Here is a 24,933-nt window from a genome sequence, read left to right as displayed (position 1 = left end):
ACTACTGCAGTGAGTGTATTTACCAGCTTGTAAGACAACATTTGCCAGTCTAGTGTTCATCATTGAAATCTGTACATATTGGCTGCTTTCAGAGAAAACGGGGCTTAATGCATGTCAAATAAGATTAGCCTGTGCACACTGATAAGCCTATGCAATGCGCACAAGCTAATCAACGACGACAACAGCAAACAACTTCAGTGCCTTCAGCGCTTTGATTATTTTAGCCAAATTAGCTTTGGTAAGATTAAATATACTGATTTGGCTATCATGTGTTTTATTATGAAGAAACTGTAAGAGGAACTCCAGTCTGAGTTGTCATGTTAAAGTAACAACAATATTTGGCTGCATTGAAACAAACCTGTTCCTTGTGAAAATCTCAATTCCTCATGATTTATACCAGATGGTGAACACAACATATTCATAACTCATCATTTCCTGTTTCCTGTAGGCTGATAGGTGCCATGGTCACGCTTACCCCGGAGCACTGCTTCGTTGCCGAGGACGATGAGGGTTTGATGGGATACGTGGTGGCGGCGCTGGACTCCAAGCAGCTGTGTCAGAGACGCACCATTGCCTGGACACCGGCCATGAGAGACAAGTACACGAAGCCTGAGTTAATCACTGGACTGACACCAACAGAGGTAGTGTCTTGTGGTTTAGTAGTTTACACTTTGCATGCTGAGAAATTTGACGTCTGCTAAAATGTCGTCTGCTGAATTTCTAAAATTAGCATTTTCGTCTATTTTTTTCAAAGAATACTATCAGAATAGCAAACAGTTTGGATCCTGATGAGACGCCATGTTTTGTGGTGTCTAATCTGGATCCAAACTGTTTGCAAAGCTCTTCAACATTTGGTTTCAGCACTGAAAGGGTTAAGCAATAATTATAGGCACTGGCCAGCAAGCAAAGCACTGGTCAAATTTAATTCTGGCAGAGTTCCTTCTCAGTTTCATATATGTTAGCTGGTGATATTTTCTTGGCCATTATAATGAAAGAATTGAATTTGGCTTTGTGAACTGATTATTTACATGTCTACTATTGAAAAAAAAACTGTTTTGAAATTGTGATTAGGTATAGTAAATTCTATTAGTTTACTTATTAAATAACTAGATGTTGTATTTTGACTTGTGCCATAGTGTGTGACCATACACAAAAAAGACATTTATGTTATGTTCGATTTCATTAATGGTGTAACTTTAAAGTTCCATGCAAGCACCTGAGCAGGCAAATTTTGTTAGCACTAGTTTAAATCTTTTTACCTGTCAACACAAAGTGCAATTAAGTGACTGTGTATAGCCATGCAGGAGACACATAAATTACACATGCTGCCAGGATAGCTCTAGACCAGAATGTCAGACTGATATAGTCAGTCTGCTTTAACCCTTTCAGTGCGGGAACCGAATTTTGAAGGCCTTTGCAAACAGTTTGGATCCAGATGAGACGCCACAGAACGTGGCGTCTCATCAGGATCCAAACTGTTTGTTATTCTGATAGTATTCTTTGAAAAAAATGAAGAAAATGCTAATTTTAGAAATTCAGCAGACAATATTTTAGCAGACGACAAATTTCCCAGCATGCAAAGGGTTAAAGTAATTCAAGGTTCTTCGTTTCATGTTCGAAGTAGGTGATGCATTATATTGATATTGAAAAATGTATTTGAGCTATGCTCTGTGAAATGGGGTTTAATGCATGGGTGTTTAGTGTCGTCTCAGATTAGCCAGTTCAGTCCAAACAGGCTAATCAGGGACGACACTTTCAGCACAGACTAATCAGGGACGACACTTTCAGCACAGACTAATCAGGGACGACACTTTCAGCACAGACTAATCAGGGACGACACTTTCAGCACAGACTAATCAGGGACGACACTTTCAGCACAGACTAATCAGGGACGACACTTTCAGCACAGACTAATCAGGGAGGACACTTTCAGCACAGACTAATCAGGGACGACACTTTCAGCACAGACTAATCAGGGACGACACTTTCAGCACAGACTAATCAGGGACGACACTTTCAGCACAGACTAATCAGTGACGACACTTTCAGCACAGACTAATCAGGGACGACACTTTCAGCACAGACTAATCAGGGAGGACACTTTCAGCACAGACTAATCAGGGACGACACTTTCAGCCCAGACTAATCAGGGACGACACTTTCAGCACAGACTAATCAGGGACGACACTTTCAGCACAGACTAATCAGGGACGACACTTTCAGCACAGACTAATCAGGGACGACACTTTCAGCCCAGACTAATCAGGGACGACACTTTCAGCACAGACTAATCAGGGAGGACACTTTCAGCACAGACTAATCAGGGACGACACTTTCAGCACAGACTAATCAGGGACGACACTTTCAGCACAGACTAATCAGGGAGGACACTTTCAGCACAGACTAATCAGGGACGACACTTTCAGCACAGACTAATCAGGGTCGACACTTTCAGCACAGACTAATCAGGGACGACACTTTCAGCACAGACTAATCAGGGAGGACACTTTCAGCACAGACTAATCAGGGACGACAATTTCAGCACAGACTAATCAGGAACGACACTTTCAGCACAGACTAATCAGGGAGGACACTTTCAGCACAGACTAATCAGGGACGACACTTTCAGCACAGACTAATCAGGGACGACAATTTCAGCACAGACTAATCAGGGACGACACTTTCAGCACAGGCTAATCAGGGACGACATTTAACGCACATGCATTAAACCCCCTTTTCACATAGCACGGCCCATTTGTGTTGCAGGAGTTGATTCTGGGCTTCCACAGTGATCAGCCGGAGCTGCCTGAGTGTGTCTCAACCCCATTCCCCTCTGTGTTACGTCTCGACGTCCTCTCTGACCGCATGGAGGACCGGGCTGTCACCAAGCGCCTACTGGCCTGCTGTCTGTGCGCCCTTAGGGCCCAGGGCTCCACAGGTGCACATGTGGAACTCAGCGTGGGAGACAAGTGCATGCTGGAGCACTACAGGCTGCTGGGGTTTAACGTTGTGAAACATTCCGACAATGGAAAGACGGTGTATCTTGGCAGGTTCCTGTGACTGAAATGTCAATGTTGGCTGGCTGAACTATGATGATTTCAGAAAATTGTTACGGATTTGTTGATTGTTATGTTTATATACAGTCTGGAATAAGCCAACAGTTTGGCTGTGTTTCGGTGCTGAAAGTGAGGCTAAGTATATCATCATGTCTGGGGAGGTCTACAAGTCTATAGTATATCATCTTGTCTGGGGCGGTCTACAAGTCTATAGTATATCATCTTGTCTGGGGAGGTCTACAAGTCTATAGTATATCATCTTGTCTGGGGCGGTCTACAAATCTATAGTATATCATCTTGTCTGGGGAGGTCTACAAGTCTATAGTATATCATCTTGTCTGGGGAGGTATACAAGTCTATAGTATATCATCTTGTCTGGGGAGGTCTACAAGTCTATAGTATATCATCTTGTCTGGGGCGGTCTACAAGTCTATAGTATATCATCTTGTCTGGGGAGGTCTACAAGTCTATAGTATATCATCTTGTCTGGGGAGGTCTACAAGTCTATAGTATATCATCTTGACTGGGGCGGTCTACAAGTCTATAGTATATCATCTTGTCTGGGGAGGTCTACAAGTCTATAGTATATCATCTTGTCTGGGGAGGTCTACAAGTATATAGGCTTTATTTCAACAGTGCAGAGGATACTGGTGCAAAAGAAGGACACGACATACATTATTGACAATCAGGCAAGCAGGCTTGAGTATTAATATTTTTGATACAATTTGTGGCCCTTAAAGGGGTTTTCCATGTTTCCTATTAAGATGTTGACTTTTTTGCCGGAAATTTTTCTGCTCTCATGTCTTCAATTCTCAACAATTCTATTTTGTCAGTGTTTTAAATTGAGTATTGTTTGTGAATATAACTAATACTTGTTTGTGTCATAAGATGCATACAAGTGTTTATATCAGAAAAAAGCTGTCATAATCATGTGTATTATTTGTTTTATATTACATGTATAAGGTATATAAAAGAAATCCTATATTAGGGTGTACAAAATATGTAAATACATAGTGTATACCCAACAATAAGTAAATAACGATGTTTTTCTGTTGATAATGTGCTTGTTATCGTTCATTCTGTGATGTTAAGTTATGGTTTTACTACGGCCAAATATTACACTGCGCTGTGCTGACTATACTTGTGTGTTTTAGTATTATGTTGTTAAATGTCCGATATAAATGAATATAATAAAAACATTTGTGTGTTTCTGTATTCCTTACTATACCGTGATGTAGTATCTTGTTGCAATTTAGTTCTCATATCTTTTGCAAGAATAGACGATACGTAACCATATAATATTGCATGGTGGTATGCATGTTAAGAAACTATGAAACTTCAGCCGTTGTTTATTAATGGCCGGTTTTAAAAATGTGGTTTTTTGGTGGCAACTTCTTTGCAAATCAAAATGTATTCGAAGACCATAAAGCGTCCACAATCAATAAATCGAGAATTGGTAACGATGGTTGCAGTGGAAATGGTCATTTAGTGGGTCAGTAATGTATAAGTACCTTGATACATGATATTAAAATTAACTCCCTTGTCAAACGCGTTGTGAAAGCTGCAAACTTGCATGAAAAGTTGCACAAGATGGATACCATTCGGAAACGGTTATGAGTACGACCAAATCTAAATGGTTTACTGTCGAAACGTTTTCATTCAAATCACGCTTCAACCGCCTTTAGTTTGTACTTACTAATATGGTCATAAAAAGTGGTGGATACTTAACCAGGAAAGAAGAACAACAATAATGTATCTATTAAATGAAATAAAATGTTGACTATCAAAATAAGCACGAGACAGTGACACAGATGACGCCAGCTCCGTGTTGAAAACATTAACGGGACCAACCGTTAACTAGATCTACTTCCTTCAATCTACCAAAGAACTGTTCAATCGGTTATGTAAGCTCTTCGGCAAAATTAATTCACACATTGACAGATTATATGAATATCATGTTAAATGGAATAGTTTTTAATTGATTCGAAAAAAAGTCACTTAAAAAGTTTAACTAACATGTCGCGGATAAGTACATTAATGCAAAAATAAAATAGCGCACTTTTTGCGTCATTGTCATGTGGTATTGTCGAGCAGAAAATGTAGCCATGACAAGCTATAAATAGATCAAGTAAAATCAAACTACTGTCAGTGATTATCTCCTCAAATTGTTTATAGCGCGTTTACGCTAAATATCAGTCACCTTTTTATACTGATATTATATTTTTTTAAAGGTTTTCATAAGGAACAGCTACGTTTTACAAGCACATTTTACACGCAATGAACATGATTTATAGTGTCACAATTTTGTAGAAATATCCGATACATTCATGCGGATTCATGCATAGCAACATACATCAACACTTAGGACTGATATATTTCATTTAGTCCACTCGGCTTCATTGTAGCACTGAAGTGGTTGCTCTAATCTACCTGATCGTGCCATAGAAGAGGTTGGGGGCTCATCTTCAGGTACATTGAGGTGTTGGACGTGCAATACACTATCGCATGTCGCAAGCGTTATAAGCTCTAACATTGGAAGTGGTTTTCAGCCTTTACTCTAGTTGCGCTTTTGAACAGTCGTGTAACAGAATTGACTTTGAAAACAAAGATAATTAATTGAAACATGGATCAAGAGGTTGCACCCTTGTGCAACACCGCCCTTATAGGGGTATTCCACTACGAACCGATTCCCCACGATTTGTCCCGATTTCCAATATTTTGAGGTCGGGGACATTCGAAGCTCAATCGGCGAAGTTCCTAACTCATTCGTAGCTAGTCGTTGGCCGGTCGTTAGTTATTCCTGCAACTCGTGAGCTCCCGAAAAATCGTGGCCAGATCGTGGCGTTCTTGGTCATCGTAATGGAATCGTTCGTAATTCTGGACTAAATCGGGAAATCGGTGACCACGTGATCTGTCTACGAATCAGCTACGATTTCGGCAAGACTCTTACGAGTTCACCCCGAGTGAGTTGCGAGCCCGCTAAGATTCTCGCGATTAAGTTACGAAACAGTTACGATTTTTCGGAGTATGGGTGTGGTTTAAAAACAGGGCTTTTTCAGTCATTCAGTTGTTAAGGCTTTGTATGAATAACAGGTAATTTGTTTATAATAAAAAATGGCAAGAAAAGGCAAGGGCAGCGGGAAGATGAGTAAGAATACAATCGAAGAAGAAAGCCTTCTCGTCGGTGTAAGCTATGGTCTAACCCACCAACTAGGTGCCGCTCGCCTTCTCCTCTTCCTTCTTAGTGTTCCTCTTGCCATAAACACTTGATGTTGATTTTGAAGCTATACTACAGCTGCTCTTCGTCGAACTTCCATTTTTGATTTAGCGCCAAAAAAGGAACGGAGGCCGTCTTACACATGTACATGTACACAGAAGAATGTAGGTCACATTGTAAAGAATGATCAATATCAATAGATATTGGCGCCTAATTCATGGGTGCGTTTGGTGAGGTCCTAGCTTAGTCGTGACTGATCTGCATCGATCGTAGTACAGTCGCAGTAGATTCTTACACATCTGGGGTGAAGTCGCGACCATATTCGCAAGACTTCAACCAAACCACACGATTCGTCGTAACTCAATCGTACCAGTGTCGTAACTGAATCGTAGAAATCGTAGCGAATCGTGGGCTTGTTTTCGTAGTGGAATAGGGTAAAAAATACACAAAAGTGTGGTTCACTAGCGATGTCTGTGTATCTACATAATTTGTGAGTTCAATCACTTTAGCGGATTTTAAATATATCGTTGATCATAATACACAAAGGTTTTGTTAGGCGAATTTCTTTCTTGAAATTGAAATAGCCATGTAAAAGGCGTCTGATATATTACGACGACAAGTTCATTTATTGGCTATTTCAAGTAATGTATTTTTGTTATAGTTTCAGCAAATTTAAAAAGGGGACTGTTTGTGCTTATTTGGGCTCAAGTTATCTCTGTGTGTGTATTCCAGAGTTTATTTGCAGGTCCTTCCAGCTTCTTCACGAAGTCATTATATATAAAGTCCGACCTGTAAGTTATCTCTTTACCACCCATATGATTTTAAATAGTGCAAACACATTATTTAAATTTGTCTCTTGGTACACTCTTAATAAACTTGAATGTGCTATTTTTTATTTAAACCTACGATTTGAACAGCAATTTATTTTTGAAAAATGAGTTGTGTCAAATATTGTGCAAGTGAAAATACCTGTGGTGCCTCCAGCGCTTTGATTACTGAAACAAATATTGACGCTACTTTCATGCGTGAACCAATGTTTATAATCTCATTTCTATTTATAAACCGTGATTCATTCATCGATTATACACAGTTGTGGCGTTTTATGAGGTTTGATGTATTTTAATCGCGGAGTAAACTTTACAAATGAACATGTAAACTTGCTTTCCTCATTGACAGGCGAAAATTCAATTGAAAAACATGGTTTATGGCTATGACGTATCTGACTAATGTAGTGTAATAACAATAGTAATCTGCGCAGAATTACATATACTAGTACACTTAAAGGAATACACTTGATGCGGATGACAGAAACTGAGCGGATACATACAATTTATGTAAGTGTGAAGTTTTAACAGTGTGTATAAAACGACCACGAGGTGTTTTAAAATTGTACAAGAGTGTACGTGTATGTCTATAATTGATGACACACATGCGGAGTTATCGATCCCGTAAACAGTTCACGTTATCGGTATTTCGTCTGTTGTAACGGATTCTGAAGAAAGTAAGTGCATTTTAATCATTACTGTGCTTTTATCCACAAATACTTTACATACTTTAACAGTATATATTTGTAGTATGTAGAGTATTTTTATAAATATCCCTCTGAGCGCAACGAGTTATTTAAATCAGCTTTTACCAGGGGCGGATCCAGGATTTTTGGTGGGGGGATATTGAAAGATTTGCTGTGGGTCCAGGGGGCCGCTAGGGTCCCTAGTGGGTGCATGGCAAAGCCCTGCTAGGGGGTCCAGGGCGAAGCCCCCCCCCCCCACCCTCACCCCCGTAAGCTCCACGATTTTCCGCCTATGTTTACTGTAGTTACAACTCCAAAATAAATATACACACTTATTAGATCAAGTATTCAGAAGTATTTGAAAATGGTGTCAGGTACGATGCTGTCCGGTAATCTTGCGCATTTTAGGGCCAATTGGTTTAAAAACATGTTCTTTTATAAATTGACAACAAAATATCTAAATGTTTTATGAAAAAAAGAAGAATGTGCTTATTAAACACAAAAATATCTGGTTAATTCAGTTAAGAACTGTCTTATTTGATTTCAAAACAAACATGACTCACCTCATTTTCAAACTATCACAGTGTCCGGTAATGTTGCGCACATGATGTAATGACCTCATTTAGGCAATATTGTAGACATATGGTGTCCATTTAGGGACAAAAAACATTCCAGAAAATTATTAAAAAAGCAGTTTGTAAAACCATTCTAATTTAATGCGGATATTTCGGTTTATTTGATGATGATGGTGGCATTTTGTTGACTGTAGCCAAAAATAAAATAAAAAATAAAATGATTGATTTCTAGCGTGAAAAATGTTTATGCATAACAAGTTTAATTTTACTCCGATCATGTTTCCATAGTTTACAGAAAATATAAAAACTAGGCCATTTCGCATGCGGAGACCATACCAAATTTGGATTGACAGAATGGCGGGAAATAATGACAATGTCGTCTGATGCGATATATTTTCAATTGCCAAAAAATACCAAAATTGATCCGACGGATATTGTGCAATGGAATGCTAAATTACACGTTGGATTTATGAATTCTTATTATAAAGTATGAAAACGACTGCAGGGAATGTGTGATTCATGTCGAATTTAACGTAAGTATGTCAATGCTTACGATACATGTATGATGTATAAAGATGACGCAACCGGTCTTAAAATGTAATAATCGAATTTTTATTTTGCATGGAATACGTTCATTTGAAATCCGTTAATTCTTGAAAAAGTGAAATTTCATCTTTCATCTCTAAAAACCATTCTTCGTCGCAACTGCGGAGTGCGCAAGATTACCGGACTTAACTGTATTCTAACGCGCACAGTAGGCGATGATCCACTTAATTAATCTCTTAACTAGAACCGCCCACTCTTAATCGCTGATTTACTAGAACCACCCACTCTTAATCGCTGATTTACTAGAACCGCCCACTCTTAATCACTTGATTTACTAGAACCGCCCACTCTTAATCGCTGATTTACTAGAACCGCCCACTCTTAATCACTGATTTACTAGAACCGCCCACTCTTAATCGCTGATTTACTAGAACCGCCCACTCTTAATCGCTGATTATACCGCTCAATGCCAGACTCCCGTTACAAGTCAAACTAGGCCATAACTCTGTTGTTGACAAATGGTTTGCGTTGCAATTTGGCATGAATCATCCTCTTATCCATACATACAGTCATACCAAGTTTAAATCTACCCAGATGTGAATCTAGACACACCAGTGTACTTATTTTTAAGTAAAAATGACCAAAACTCCATTATTTGCGAATGGATTGCGATGGCATTTTGCGTACATCATCCTCTTATACCTATTTGTACATACACATGTTCCATGAAATCGGCCAAAACTGTTTTTCGATATGGCTCCGGATACAAAAGTGTTCCGGAATGACAGACGACAACAAATCAATATCCCTCCGCGTATGGCGGGGGATAACAAAACAAATATAGCCGTGTATATCCATTCAATAAACTGTTATTTTAATATTGAATTAGCAGCTAGTATTATATTCTTATATTTATTCAATAAATTGATAATAAGGCAGCGAAGATTATTAAAATGAGTTTTTTTAACGTCTTATGTACCGGTATAAAGAAAACCAGGTTCTTCATTAGATGACACATTAAAATGATGTCGGTTAATTTCGAACAGTAAATATTTAATTAATCAAAAACATTTTTTAAGGAGACGCTTGCTTACTAAGTACATATTTGAATTATTCTTTAATATTATTCTAGTCTCCATATTCCGACATATTTCGACTTGCTTTTGTTTTATGATCTAAATCGTCATTTTTTGCCTTAGTCATGTCAAGTTTATCTTGGGCGTTTTTTTAAGTCGGAAAATCTTGACTTACCGGATATAGTAGAAGCTTCAGGTAGCAAAACAAATTTTGCCCTTTTCGAATACTTAGATACTTCTCTTTTTATGCGCCCGGTAGGGTGGCATATAGCATTTGAACTGTCCGTCCGTCCGTCCGTCCGTCCGTCAGTCTGTCCGAAAACTTTAACATTGGCCATAACTTTTGCAATATTGAAGATAGCAACTTGATATTTGGCATGCATGTGTATCTCATGGAGCTGCACATTTTGAGTGGTGAAAGGTCAAGGTCATCCTTCAAGGTAAAAACAAAACAAAAAATACAATCCAAGGGAAGTAATAAGCTGTAAAAGGGAGATAATTTATAAACCTGCCAAATGATATATTAAAATTTTATTTCAAAGCGGCGCAATAAGGGGCATTGTGTGTCAAACATAAATAAATCATATGATATATCAACGGAGTTTTTAGATCATTTATTTACTTTACCTATCCAATTATAAAAGCAAATACAACATAACAGCAAAATTAATACATCCCAGCTTGATACACGGTCTGGATGTTTGGCAGGCGGGTGGGAAGGAACGATGGTGACTCTGGATAGGGCTTTGGATGGCTCCATGGTTGGTTCTCGACTGATTTGTTGTCGCGCGCAGCAAGTGGGTGGATGAGGGTGCTTGTCTCGGGGGTCTTCAGCGGTTGGGTGCTCGGGCCGGGGCAGTATGCGGGCGCGAGGGGGGGCTCGGGCTCGCTCGGCGTGGGTGCGCTTGTGCGGGGCGGCGGGTTCTGCGATCTGGGAACTGCAACAATATACAACCCTTCACGACTGACCGACGACCGTAAATTACTGACAGACACCTCCTCTTCCGCTCCAGACAAATGCACAACAATCACATACCACACACTATACACAACCATACACATCACCACCAAGGAACCCGGAACGCACGGGCGTGGCGCTCTCATACGCGCCACCCGTAATGAGTGGGGGTGTGAGAGCGATACGTGTGTGTGTTCCGGGTCCTATGTACCGGGTGGTGTTGGGTTGTGGATCGCGTTGAGTGTCTTGTACATTAGTAATGTGCGGGACACTCGGCGGGATCCGCTCCGCATCACCACCTTTAGGTAGCTAGCACATTAAGGTCTCATTGGCCAACGTGCAACAAACTCTTTTAAAAATTAAAGTATTTGGCGAATACCCGGGAAACCGGGGTAAATTTGACCTACTTTGACTCTAAAATTAATCTTTTTCTCCTGAGAGGTCACAGGGGCAGGTCGGGCTACCGTAACCTCGTGAAGAGGCCAGTAGGACCTGTAAATAAACTCTGAAACACACATACGGGGCATTGTGTTTCTGACAAACACATCTCTTGTTTGGATTATATTAACAGGTTCCAATTCGAATATATTTCACTTCGCGTTCAAAGTCTCATTTATTAGAACAACTCTCCCGAAGACACTTGGACATGGCAAATTTCTTGATTTTTTTATGTAGATAAGCTTTTTTAATGTATACCTTATGGTAACCAAATACCCGACAACGCACGTAAAATGCAGTATTGGTTTTTACGAAGATCAAAAATGCTTATGCGATTTTTGCTTTATTTGAACGCCTGATAAAAGAGCGATTTGTTCTTACTTATATAAAAAAAAACGTAATAGGCACTTTCCTATTCAAGGAAAAATTACGCATTACAAAAAGTTCCCAAAGGGAAGTATTAAAGTTGCGTACATTTCGTTCAAGAAGGGCGCTATCTGCAAGTGAACTAAAATAAGCACTGAACCAGAACATTTCAGAAAAAGCACGTAAAGCCATACATTCTGATTGGTTTGTTCAATTAGGTACCATTGAAGCAATAAAAAGACCCGACTGTCATTTCCAATGTGAAGATTTCACAACGAGTATTTTACCAATTTCAGGGGTTTTGCGCTATTTTTTTCCAATTTGCGCGGTACAGGTATTATTTCCAGTAAGGCAAAACGATCTCTGTATAATGACTGTATTAATGACTGTATTAATGAGCTAATAACTTTTTTTGTTCTGTAAGCAGTAAACGAAAACGGAGATACCAAAGCGGCATTCTACTGGCGTACAAAGTTGGGTGTAAAGTGAACTGGGGATCTACATCTCATCTGAATCATGAAGGCCGGAGATCCCGGAAGTGGAACTAATGGGATTGAAATAGTTGCAGATCATCCGTTAAACGATCATAACGATGCCATTGGTGGAGAGTCCAGGTTGAAATCCTTAACTTGCATATATATAACACACATTTTGTTTGTTTTATATGGATAGTTTTTAACGGGAAAAGTTCGCATTAAGTTTGTTCAGAATAATACAATGATTTGATGCCTATGAAGAGGACCATGATGATGATGTTGTTGTTGATGATGATGATGATTCTGATTCTGATTCTGAAAACAGTGATTTTTTTGCTTGATATATTACAGCCTCTGACTTTTGGATTTGAAAAAAAGGCGTGATGAACCATGATATTGGGATAAATGAAAGACTATTAATCTAATTATAATAAACAGTATTCCAATTAGTGCATGCTAAACTGCTTTTTAAAATGTATATCGAAAAAGGGCTGCATAATTATATTTCTGTATGTTAAACTCAATAAACCCATGATTGAGTTTAATGGAAAAGTTTGGCATCTTTTTGGGGAAATTTTTGTAAGAGTTTGGGGGGGAAAATGTTACTACTATTCCATTAGGAAACAGCCTGTAAGAGGTCGTAAAAAAATCACTGGAATACGAATATGAGGATAATGATGGCTATGATGCTTTCATATGATCACTGGAATACGAATATGAGGATAATGATGGCTATGATGCTTTCATATGAGGATAATGATGGCTATGATGCTTTCATATGAGGATAATGATGGCTATGATGCTTTCATATGAGGATAATGATGGCTATGATGCTTTCATATGAGGATAATGATGGCTATGATGCTTTCATATGAGGATAATGATGGCTATGATGCTTTCATATGAGGATAATGATGGCTATGATGCTTTCATATGAGGATAATGATGGCTATGATGCTTTCATATGAGGATAATGATGGCTATGATGCTTTCATATGAGGATAATGATGGCTATGATGCTTTCATATGAGGATAATGATGGCTATGATGCTTTCATATGAGGATAATGATGGCTATGATGATGATGGCTATGATGATGATGGCTATGATGATGATGGCTATGATGATGATGGCTATGATGATGATGGCTATGATGATGATGGCTATGATAATGATGGCTATGATAATGATGGCTATGATAATGATGGCTATGATGATGATGGCTATGATGATGATGGCTATGATAATGATGGCTATGATAATGATGGCTATGATGATGATGGCTATGATAATGATGGCTATGATAATGATGGCTATGATAATGATGGCTATGATGATGATGGCTATGATGATGATGGCTATGATAATGATGGCTATGATAATGATGGCTATGATAATGATGGCTATGATAATGATGGCTATGATGCTTTCATATGATTTAGAAGATTACGGAGTTGATGCTCATTCTTAGGTGTCCTGTAATGCTCAGAGAGCTATAATTTCAATAAAAAAGGCTTCTGTTAGTGATTGCCTTTTTCGAGTTGCCCCCTTATACATGCGAATTCAGTAGACAAAGTTTGATTTTTATGGCTAATTGGAGTGCATCAAATAACCGAACCATGCAATAAAAACACAACTCTATTGCTGCTTTTACAGGGAGGGGGTAGATATGGCTGGAGCTCACGGCGTGGACGCTGGCGGAAGCAGCAGTACCGGAAGTTCTAATGCTTATGGATCATCAGTGGACGCCAAGGGTCTCTCAATATTCAATAAGAGACCGCAAGAACAGCCGGTATTCTCTCAAAGTTTTCAATTTGATAGCTATTATGGATTTTATTATCTGAAATGTACATGTTTACAATATGTGTTGGCTTGTTAGACAGGTTTACTCAGTATGCTATAAACCCAGTTAGCTAAATTGTATTTGTCTTACATTCCCCGTCTGACAAGTGCATACGAATTTCATTTGTATGAGATCAAAACAACTCGCCAATAGTAGATTCCGTTGCTGTGTATTCGTGTTTGTAGGCATTCAGCGCGCGTGGTTGCATGCTAGGAAGACACTATAGTAGAAACATGGATACGATTAGACAGTGAGTTTACTCAATCCAAAGATCTATCAACACACGTTTTTATGTATCAATCTTTGATTCCATCATGTAAGATAATAATCATGTTGTCATAAGGGCCCTGCGAGGCGTCCCCTTATCAACCTGGAGTTGGACTCCTATGACGTCACACACCGGGAGCGCGGTCACGCCCTTATCATCAACCAAGAGACGTTCAGCGTGGAACTCAACAGACGAGGCTTCACGCGGCGTACCGGCACAGCGGTGGATGAGCGCAATATCTCCCGGAAACTGAAAGCCATGGGTAAGAACCATGTGACCAATCTCGATATTTAGAATTAGTCGGGTATACATCAAGGGTAAGAGAGATTGCGATTGAGAGGTCGCGTTACTAAGTACTAAGTTAGCTAGGTATTTTATTACCGGTCATAATATTAATGAATCATATCTGTAACAGGTGTTTAATGGCTACATTTATTAAGTATTTTCATATTGTTAATATTATGACTAACAATACAAAAATTTATGACTGACAACTTGGGTTCAAGTTTGGTTTTTATTTAAAGTTGGAAACATAATGAAGATGATGACTTATTTGAACGGAGCATGTGACAAGAGGCCACATTTAGATCTTAAATTTTGTAAATAATTGAAAAGATAAGCTATCTAGATTATAAAGTGATACATTATTTAACGATACATTATATCATATGCAGATTATATCTATTTCTCAGTTTATTGTTTACCAGATTTTTAACGAAGCTGAATATCCTGGATGTTAGTTTGGGGTAGGGCGGATGGACGGCGTCCAACATGTGGGGTAGGGCGGACGGACGTCGTCAAACAGGTGGAGTAGGGCGGGTCGGACGTCGTCAAACAGATGGGGTGGGGTTGGCGGACGTCGTCCAAGAGGTGGGGTAGAGCGGGTGGACTTCGTCCAACAGGTGGGTAGGGCGGGCGGACGTCATCAAACAGGTGGTTTAGGGCGGGCGGACGTCGTCAACCAGGTGGGGTAGGGCGGGAGGACGGCGTCCAACAGTTGGCTTTTGGTTTAATTTTTGTTTGCATTTACCGATCTTCATTCCAATTGAGATAAGCAAACATTCATTACGAATTAGCAAGGGATTATATTTTGGTCGTATCGGGTTAAGGTAAAGATAGCATGATTGTCCTTATTTTTCAGGATTCCAAGTGAAGTCATACCCGGATCTGAAAGCCAGTCAGATCCGCAGCGTGTGTGCCAAGATGGCCGCTCAGGACCACTCGGATAGCGACATGTTCTTGTTTGTGATCCTTACCCATGGAGAGGAGGGGATAGTCTTCGGGACCGACGAGGGGCTCGAGATCCAAGAAGTGGCCGGCTATTTCAAGGGCGACAAATGCCCCTCGCTTGTCGGTAAACCTAAACTTTTCTTCATTCAAGCGTGTCGGGGATACAAGACAGACGCCGGTGTTCACATCAGTGTCACAGACGCGCTGCCTGCATCAATGAAGGGGAGCGACTCAATCAAGCTCCCAGTGGAGGCAGACTTCCTGTTCGCGTATTCCACGGTGCCCGGATATTACTCGTGGAGAAACGGCACAAACGGTTCCTGGTTTATTCAGGCGTTATGCGCGGTGCTAGACATGTTGGGGGACGAACCCGTGGAATTGCAGAAGATCTTAATTGCCCTTAACCGCAAGGTGGCGCAATCGTTCGAGTCGAATAATCCCGGGAACGCTGATTTTCACCAGATGAAACAAGTGCCTGCAATTTCGTCTATGCTTACAAAGGATCTGTTTCTTACAAGGAAGAAATAGCGGTAGTCTGAAAGAAAACTGTGCAGTTACATGTATACTTTTTTGTCCATGTTTTATTTGAAGATTTAAACTCATTTTTGTTTTGTTTGTCATCAGATCTGTTTTTGTTTACAGTTCATTTAGTTTTTAAAGTGTTTGTTTATTTAATTGATATTGTTCTGTTTATACGTTGTTCTGCATGAAACTGCCACATATTTGTACTTCTACAGGAAACACAATTGTACGTGTAAATTAACACATGGTATATACTCTATACATATACATGGTCCACTTGAGCTATACATGTTTTCTATGTGCATTTAGTAAGCTCATTGTTGCAGACTGTAACTTATACAACAGAAGAATGGTGGAAAGTTGCATTTTGATTGGAAAACTAAAGCATATCATATAAGACTATGCATTGTTTTATTTTAACGCAATCTGGTGGACAAAGGTTTTAACATCCCAAAACTATTATAATGACAAGCATGCTCCATTATTTCTAATGTTAGTGTAGCCGAACTTAGGTAAGCGCTGAGTTATTTGCAATTAGTGTGCGCTTTTTGCATGTATACAATCAATGTTCTTTTTGGATAATGTACCAGGGAGTTAACTGAGTTCTGATTACTTTGAATCTCGTCGCGGTTACCTCCCGTATCCACTTTGAATTAAAAAGTTTGTTGAAACTACATGATCATTTATTTTCCGTAAAACGGCATTACGCGCCGATGTATGGCGATGTGTGTTTTCCATGGCGTAAGCTTTTCGCGAAATCTGTCTTATGAATCAGATACGCCGAAGAGGCAAGTTCCTTTTATACCTTATGATAAAATATGACATTTCTGCAGTGAAATAACAGCAATGAAAAGAACAAATTGGTATTTTCACCGGTGAAAAAAACAAATTTTCGGAACTCCTTCTATTTTTAGATTATCATAAATAATTTAAAATATATTTTCTATGATCACGAGTGAATTAAAACCGATTTTCCACCGAATCCAACAAATTTTCTTTTTATTTTAAGACTTCACCGTTTATTTACATTGTTAAAGAGTTTAAACTGGAGAATTTCCCTTGTATTATGACGTCATTTCGTCACACTAATGACGTCATTTTGTGTTTTGAAATGTATTGAGGCACGCCACGGGAGAAACTCCGAGAAAGGGTAACTTTCGCCACTCGTGAAAATATATGTTCTATGATCACTCGTGAAATAACAAACGATCGTACACTGACATGAACAAGAATCCTCTATTTCTTTTATACCTAATGATAAAACATGACATTTCTGCTGTGAAATAACAGCAGTGAAAAGAACAAATTGTTATTTTCACCGGTGAAAAATACAAATTTTTGGAACTCCTTTTTCAATTTTTAGATTATCATAAATAATTTATATATTTATATTCTATGGTCACGAGTGAATTAAAATCGACATTCCACCGAATACAACAAATTTTCTTTTTATTTTATGCATTTTCACCGTTTATTTACATTGTAAAAGAGTTTAACTGGAGAATTTCGCTGGTATAATGACGTCATTTTGTCACACGAATGACGTCATTTTGTGTTTTGAAATGTATTAATTTTAAGGCACGCCACGGGAGAAACTCTGAGAAAGGGTAACTTTTCAGCTGAAGGGAAACAGCTGTTAATTATTTTCTTGAAAAAGGGGCATTACAGAAACAGAAAATTTGTTCATGTCGGTGTAAGATCGTTTGTTATTTCACTCGTGATCATAGAAAAATAATATTTTTACTCGTGGCGAACATATATTTGTTATGATAACTCGTGAAATAACAAACGATCTTACACTGACATGAACACATATCCTCTATTTCTATCTCGATTTGTCAATATTCACAACGCTAATACGTCAGTTTCTATGCGATGTTCTATCAAGAACCACACACAATCTTTAATTATTGCACTTAGTTACGTCAATCAAGAATAGGACCGTACATGAGCCGCGGCGTGCGAAAATAAATGTTATGCTATAGGAGGCTAGCGGAGCTCCAGACCAGACTTCGCGAAGTAGCTTCTTCGTCAGCTATAAAGTAAGTTTTCGTGTTCTAATTAGCGGACATATTGACTCCTCATCAGAGTATACGGGCGCAGAGGCATGTCTGGAGCTACACTATTCGGATAGGCCTGTTCGCATGACTGCTCAGAAATGTGTTTCGCCTTTTTCGTAATGTGTTTTGGGAAGCAACATTTGTAAAACATGTTTTGGAAAAAATGCCATTATCTATAACGCTATCTTTATTTAAGACGAATGACATTTTGCATCGATTTTTATAAGAAATTCTAGTAATTTGTCTTTGAATATTAAGAAACTTGAAAAATATGTTCATGGTAATTGCAAGGTTGTTACATTATATTCGCAAAGTTGTACTGTGTTGTTTTTTTATTAACCCTTTCCCCCATAAGAAGCGATGAAAATGGCTTTTGCAACCAGCATAAAACCAGAACAGCCTGCAAGCAACTTGCAGTCTGTTCAGGATTTAGGCTGTTGGCTGCTCATCAGTATCTAAGTGTTTAAAATGAAGCCTTTAAAACTTGAATCTAGTAAAGGTCGTTAATTTGATTACACGTTCTAAGAGACAAAAAAGCGTAATTAAACGTTTAGCCTTGCAGACTCGATATATTAAAAGCAATGTATATGACTACATATATATGGATCACGGCTTTGACAGTATTGCAGGCTATACAGGAGTCCCGGCGCAAACTTACATCGTTAGTGAAGGTCACCTGACATTCGCAAAATGTAAGGTCTTGCTTTCTGCCTCCTAATCATGTTATCACTTAACGGGATTAACAGACAGATCGACAATGGCGAATGTTTAGCCACGATGGGCAATACGATTTGTGGCCTTATTTTTTATAGTCTATCAAGATTGCATGTAACGGTGCATCTACACAGGTTGCAAATTTTATCAGAAACTATTAATGCTTAACCCATTTATGCCTAGCGTCCTGAAAAAAAGGACATTGCAAACAGCGTAGAACCAGATGAGACGCCGCATAATGCGGCGTCTCAACTGGGTCTGCGCTGTTTGCTTAAATGAATTTCTTTATGAAATATTCTAAATAAAGAAATAAATATACTTGACACCCCTAATTTTGGAAATAAATTGATCCAATTTAGAAGGATGGGAGAGTCCACTGGGCATAAATGGGTTAGCATGCTTATTCAGCGCTTGAAAGTAGTGCTCACATATTGAGGGCTGCAATATGTGAAATAAGGAAGACGTTAAAACTTGTATTTGATTCCTAGACCGTAGGGCTTGTGAAACAAGAGCCCTGTTAGTGATCAACATCTCATCTTCGCTTAGGGTCCCGTATGGGAAGGAGGCTGACAACCGAATTCCTCTAGACGTTTCGGTTCTGGGCGAGTCTCTCGTGCTGTTCTCGCGCTTTACCCATCTGCTTGGTATCTGCATCCAAGTCTCTATTTCTACACCGCCCTCTCTTTCTCTGCCATTTGAGAGTTCCAGGTGAGAGATTGCCATGTCGTATAGGATTCAAGCGTGCATAGGATGTTCCTTAGCCATATCCACTGTCAACGTCTCTAAATGATGTTTTCTTCAACTGACTGCTGCTTTGTTCTTCTCCATAATTCTGCCGGCCAGCGGATCTTGAGGTTCTTCCTGAGGCAGGTGTGAATTTAGACCTGGATTTTCTTTGTGGGGGTGACAGTGGCTTGTAAGGCCTCTGCTCTATAGAAGAGTATTCGCTTCACGATAGTATCGAAGATCCTAATCTAATGATGGTGATGCCAGCTGCACTGAATTCCCATATGCACTTCAGCTCATGGAAGGTTGCTCGTGCCTTACCTTCTGACGTCTGTATCCGTTCGTCCATGGTTATCCAGAATGCTGCCGAGATAGGTGAATCTGTCGAGCGCCTCGCCGTTGACTATGATGGGTTTGTCCTTGGATGTTTTGGACTTGAATACATAGCTTGTCCCTCTGTTGATGAGGCCCAGACAAGCTGAGTTGTCCGCTACCATTTTGGTATTTTCCTGCATATTTTGTTAGGTATGTGAGAACAGAGTGAAATCATCGGAAAAGTCGAGGTCATCCATCATGTTGAGTTGTTATTATAATGAAGTAACAAAGGCGAAGTTGTTACAACGCAAGGTGTCGTTGTCTCATAAGCGTATACGGATGAAGAATCCTATCTGCAACTTCACTGTTCGGATATGCCAAACGTTCTATTTTCGCACGACGCGGCTTATAATGTCATGTCTTCAGTAATTATTAAGAAATAAAGGACAACAGTTTAAAGTAGTGTGCTTCAAGTCATGTTAGTTTTGCAGACAGACAGAGACAGACAGAGAGATGGACATATGGACAAAGGAAGGGCTTGACTGACGGATATATGTAAAACGCAAACCACAATCCGTATACCGAGTTGCATGATAATTTCTTATGTACTTTCAAAGGTATCAACATGGTCCTTTTTTGTCAACAGCGCCCTGGAATTTGAGCGGCAAACTAAAAGATTCGTGTATATTCCTCACATTTCCTTTAATATGCATACAACGTCAATACTTTTTGAAAAACCGCGCTACTAAGTTTGCCGTAGGATTGACTGACGGACAGACGAACGTACTTACAAACAAACGGAGGTTCACATGTAGTCACCTTAAGAAAATTTCTTGTGTGCATAACACATCATAAAAGTCCGAAATAAGGAAAACGTTTTAATACAAAATAATAGAAATATGTGCATGTAACGTTTTATACACGCGTATGTGATATGTAAATTTACATATTTACAGTCTGAAAAGACAAAATACTTAAAAAAAGCACAACACACAACAGTCGCCAAGGTAGTAAAAAGCGTGAAATGCATATACATTGCAAACGTATTTTCTTGTTTACTCGCAAAATAACTACTATTTTTATTTGCAGTAACATTTCAGAATATACCGTTCAAAAACACTTTCGTTTATATGAGGTATAATTGTAAAGTCAGTAACAACGCATCATACGACATTTTTTTTCACATATCACATTTCTGACCGTAGTAAGATAAATTTCATGTACCACAGGTCTTGAGCAATTATAAATTTTTTACACATCGCAGTCTAGTCGTATCAGGTGTCCAAATAAGTTCCGAAGTCGAATTCCTTGACGTTTTTACATTCTTCTTGATTTTTCCGGGACATTAGCAGACCAATTGTCATTATCGCAAGAGTGTTTAATTTTTTTTTTCATCTTACTTTGCTATCAAGTTGAGATGTTTAAGACCTTCTTTCGCAATTAAAATGTTATCAACACCACACCAACCCTTGGTAAACAAATATACGGAAACGTATATGGTACATCCCAATAATGTGGTCATGCCGTAATAATTTATATCGACTTACTGTGAAATAACATGGTAGTTTTGTAGCTTTTTCCACCTTAATTTTACTCGTCATAACGACATTAAGTTGAAGTCTCGACGTAAATGTTTCCGGCTTTCCCCGAAAATATATTTGGTCGACTTGATCTAAGTCGACAAATCTACATAATTTTTGAAGTCAGGCTCTTGTGAAAATGACTTGCCATCATAGTTTTAGTCGACACGATGAGTTAATTTTTAAGCCATGACACCTTTTTCATATCATGTCGTCATTTAATTTTGACATCATCACATAATTGCAACATTGGTTCATGACTTCCGGCGTTGAACAGATTTTTAGTTTCTGGTATATTCTTTTGAAACACGCAAGGCAGTCCATTTTTACAGCAGGTGTGCTTCGTAAAAAGGTGAAAATAACATTTGCAAACAATAAATTTTAATGTGTTCGTTGGATTTGATGGGCATTTAGAGAGCTTAAATCTCGATTGATTCGTTTAGATATTTCTCTTTAACTTATACATGCAAAATGTGTGTTTAACGACTCACAACTTTTTTTTTATATTGCAGATTTGTGTCTAAGTGGCACTGATATATGTTGACTCATCGTAAGCTGTACTTTCAAATCAAGAAAGTGATGTTTGGATTTCGCGTTATCACAAACAGGGCTATACGCGTCTGGATATATGTTGATTCTTGCATTTCCTACACAACACTGTTCTCAGTTTGAGTCAACTGAAACGGATACTGCGAAGGTAAAGGTCTCAAAAGACGCAACGCGTCGTCTCCTCTTCCAGACGTTATTCGAGCGATTCGTTCAGTATATTAAAGAGTGATGGCTGAATGTGGTTATAAAACTACATGGAAACTGGTCAACACAACCTTAAATGTCAAAGTAACCCAAGAAATAACAAGATGTGTATTGAAGGTAATTGATCCTGAGGGTGTTGCTCTCATGTCTGCACATCGCCTGCGACGCAGAGTCTATACCAATAAAGGTTTTAATTTTACTATACACAATGATGCGTATGATAAGCCAAAGCTTTTTGGAATTGCTATACACGGAGCGGTAAATGGATTTTCCAGATGCATATTATGGCTGGAGGCATGTTATTCGAATAATGACCCTCGAATTATCGCGGCCTTTTTTGTTAACTTTGTAAAACGGTTAAGTCGCGTTCAACGTCTGATTCGTGGCGATGCAGGGACAGAAAACGTTCGGGTACGGGCTATGCAAATAGCGTCTGGGTTAAATGAAAGAAATAACATGTCTGGAATGAACAGTTACATGACTGGGAGATCCAATGGCAATCAATGAATAGAACGTTTTTGGGTAAATTTAAGAGTCAGTTTTACTGTGTTTTAGATGAACTATTTTAAGGATATGGTAGACAGCGGATTGATGATCCTGTGCATTTAGAATGCTTGAGATTCTGTTTCATACCATTGATGCAACGTGATCTGCAATCTTTTACCCATCAATGGAATTCTCATCGGATTCGGCAGCAAAGACACCTGTGAAAGCACCAAATGGGATACCGATTGTAATGTACTACCAGCCTGAGGCGTATGGAACCCGATGTTTTTCATTTCGGCTTCCTTGCGAATTGGAAACGATTGATATAAGAGAGATACTTTGTAAAGAAACCGCAGTTTGGGTGTAAAGATGACTTCATACCCGTCCTAGAACATGGGTGTGAAATGCAGCGGGAGCAACTGCCAGTTCCTGAATCGATTGAAAGTGCGACTTCTTTGTTCTTGGCCTTCACTGAAATATTGGATGGTTACTAATTACATATGCACAAATATATGCTTAAAATGTGGTTATATTTTGCAAATTTAATTGTTAAGTTAGTCTAGTTCAAGTCAGTTTCGTTTCGAGTTTTATTTACAATGTTTCGATAAGCAACACAAATTGATATTCTTGTTATTGGAATTGATCTTGAAGTAGTTAAACTTTGTTATTATATATATGTAATTGCAAGGTTGTTACATTATATTCGCAAAGTTGTACTGTGTTGTTTTTTAATTAAACGTTTAGCCTTGCAGACTCGATATATTAAAAGCAATTTATATGACTACATATATATGGTATCACGGCTTTGACAGTATTGCAGGCTATACAGGAGTCCCGGCGCAAACTTACATCGTTAGCGAAGGTCACCTGACATTCGCAAAATGTAAGGTCTTGCTTTCTGCCTCCTAATCATGTTATCACTTAACGGGATTAACAGACAGATCGACAATGGCGAATGTTTAGCCACGATGGGCAATACGATTTGTGGCCTTATTTTTGATAGTCAATAAAGATTGCATGTAATGGTGCATCTACACAGGATTGCAAATTTTATCAGAAACTATAAATGCTTAACCCATTTATGCCTAGCGTCCTGAAAAAAGGACATTGCAAACAGCGTAGAACCAGATGAGACGCCGCATAATGCGGCGTCTCAACTGGGTCTGCGCTGTTTGCTTAAATGAATTTCTTTATGAAATATTCTAAATATAGAAATAAATATACTTGACACCCCTAATTTTGGAAATAAATTGATCCAATTTAGAAGGATGGGAGAGTCCACTGGGCATAAAGGGGTTAACATGCTTATTCAGCGCTTGAAAGTAGTGCTCATATATTGAGCGCTGCAAAATGTGAAATAAGGAAGACGTTAAAACTTGTATTTGATTCCTAGACCGTAGGGCTCGTGAAACAAGAGCCCTGTTAGTGACCAACATCTCATCTTCGCTTAGGCTCCCGTATGGGACAGAGGCTGACAACCGAATTCCTCTAGACGTTTCGGTTCTGGGCGAGTCTCTCGTGCTGTTCTCACGCCTTACCCATCTGCTTGGTATCTGCATCCAAGTCTCTATTTCTACACCGCCCTCTCTTTCTCTGCCATTTGAGAGTTCCAGATGAGAGATTGCCTTGTCGTTTAGGATTCAAGCTAGCGTAGGGTGTTCATTATCCATTACAATTAGTTCCAGATGAGAGATTGCCTTGTCGTATAGGATGCAAGCGTGCATAGGATGTTCATTATCCATTACAATTAGTTCCAGGTGAGAGATTGCCTTGTCGTATAGGATGCAAGCGTGCATAGGATGTTCATTATCCATTACAATTAGTTCCAGGTGAGAGATTGCCTTGTCGTATAGGATTCAAGCTAGCGTAGGGTGTTCATTATCCATTACAATTAGTTCCAGGTGAGAGATTGCCTTGTCGTATAGGATGCAAGCTAGCGTAGGGTGTTCATTATCCATTACAATTAGTTCCAGGTGAGAGATTGCCTTGTCGTATAGGATGCAAGCGTGCATAGGATGTTCATTATCCATTACAATTAGTTCCAGGTGAGAGATTGCCTTGTCGTTTAGGATGCAAGCTTGCGTAGGGTGTTCATTATCCATTACAATTAGTTCCAGGTGAGAGATTGCCATGTCGTATAGGATGCAAGCGTGCATAGGATGTTCATTATCCATTACAATTAGTTCCAGGTGAGAGATTGCCTTGTCGTTTAGGATGC

At 39.1% G+C, this 24,933-nt stretch overlaps 2 protein-coding genes and 1 long non-coding RNA gene across 54 annotated transcripts in view; 2 read left to right on the top strand and 1 right to left on the bottom strand.

The window, feature by feature from the left end:
* The window catches only part of LOC127841352 (protein O-GlcNAcase-like), a 52,497-nt gene extending 48,242 nt beyond the window's left edge, over positions 1-4,255 (top strand). The window contains exons 13-17 of one of the 50 annotated variants that reach the window (XM_052370131.1): positions 449-641; positions 2,767-3,328; positions 3,366-3,402; positions 3,440-3,476; positions 3,551-4,255. In XM_052370131.1, coding sequence (XP_052226091.1) covers positions 449-641; positions 2,767-3,060 — 487 coding nt within the window. In that variant the 3' untranslated portion in view covers positions 3,061-3,328; positions 3,366-3,402; positions 3,440-3,476; positions 3,551-4,255. Of the gene's footprint in view, positions 1-448; positions 642-2,766 lie in introns of all 50 variants that reach the window. The other 49 variants (XM_052370128.1, XM_052370154.1, XM_052370141.1 and 46 more) reach the window with 49 other exon arrangements.
* A 3,036-nt stretch (positions 4,256-7,291) lies between these two features.
* Positions 7,292-18,458, top strand: LOC127842540 (caspase-3-like). Of its 3 annotated transcripts, none has more exons than XM_052372079.1 (5): positions 7,292-7,774; positions 12,167-12,356; positions 13,875-14,010; positions 14,405-14,591; positions 15,471-18,458. In XM_052372079.1, the coding sequence occupies exons 2-5, from the start codon at positions 12,259-12,261 to the stop codon at positions 16,085-16,087; spliced, it is 1,038 nt and encodes a 345-aa protein (XP_052228039.1). In that variant the 5' UTR covers positions 7,292-7,774; positions 12,167-12,258; the 3' UTR covers positions 16,088-18,458. The 3 variants fall into 3 exon arrangements, with proteins under 3 accessions (XP_052228039.1, XP_052228037.1, XP_052228036.1); XM_052372077.1 differs by having other exon boundaries at positions 7,293-7,607; positions 12,170-12,356; XM_052372076.1 differs by having other exon boundaries at positions 7,293-7,774; positions 12,170-12,356.
* LOC127842541 (uncharacterized) lies at positions 10,580-11,455 on the bottom strand. Its single transcript, XR_008031694.1, has 2 exons — positions 11,346-11,455; positions 10,580-10,918 (listed from the first exon to the last, which is right to left on the bottom strand). It is a non-coding gene; the product is annotated as an uncharacterized LOC127842541 (long non-coding RNA).
* Positions 18,459-24,933: the final 6,475 nt, after the last annotated feature.

Source organism: Dreissena polymorpha, chromosome 8 (assembly GCF_020536995.1).
Source record: "Dreissena polymorpha isolate Duluth1 chromosome 8, UMN_Dpol_1.0, whole genome shotgun sequence".
In the NCBI taxonomy this organism is placed as follows: domain Eukaryota; kingdom Metazoa; phylum Mollusca; class Bivalvia; order Myida; family Dreissenidae; genus Dreissena; species Dreissena polymorpha.
The sequence above is the reverse complement of the archived record's forward strand: the minus strand, read 5'-3'. Positions and strand labels throughout refer to the sequence as shown.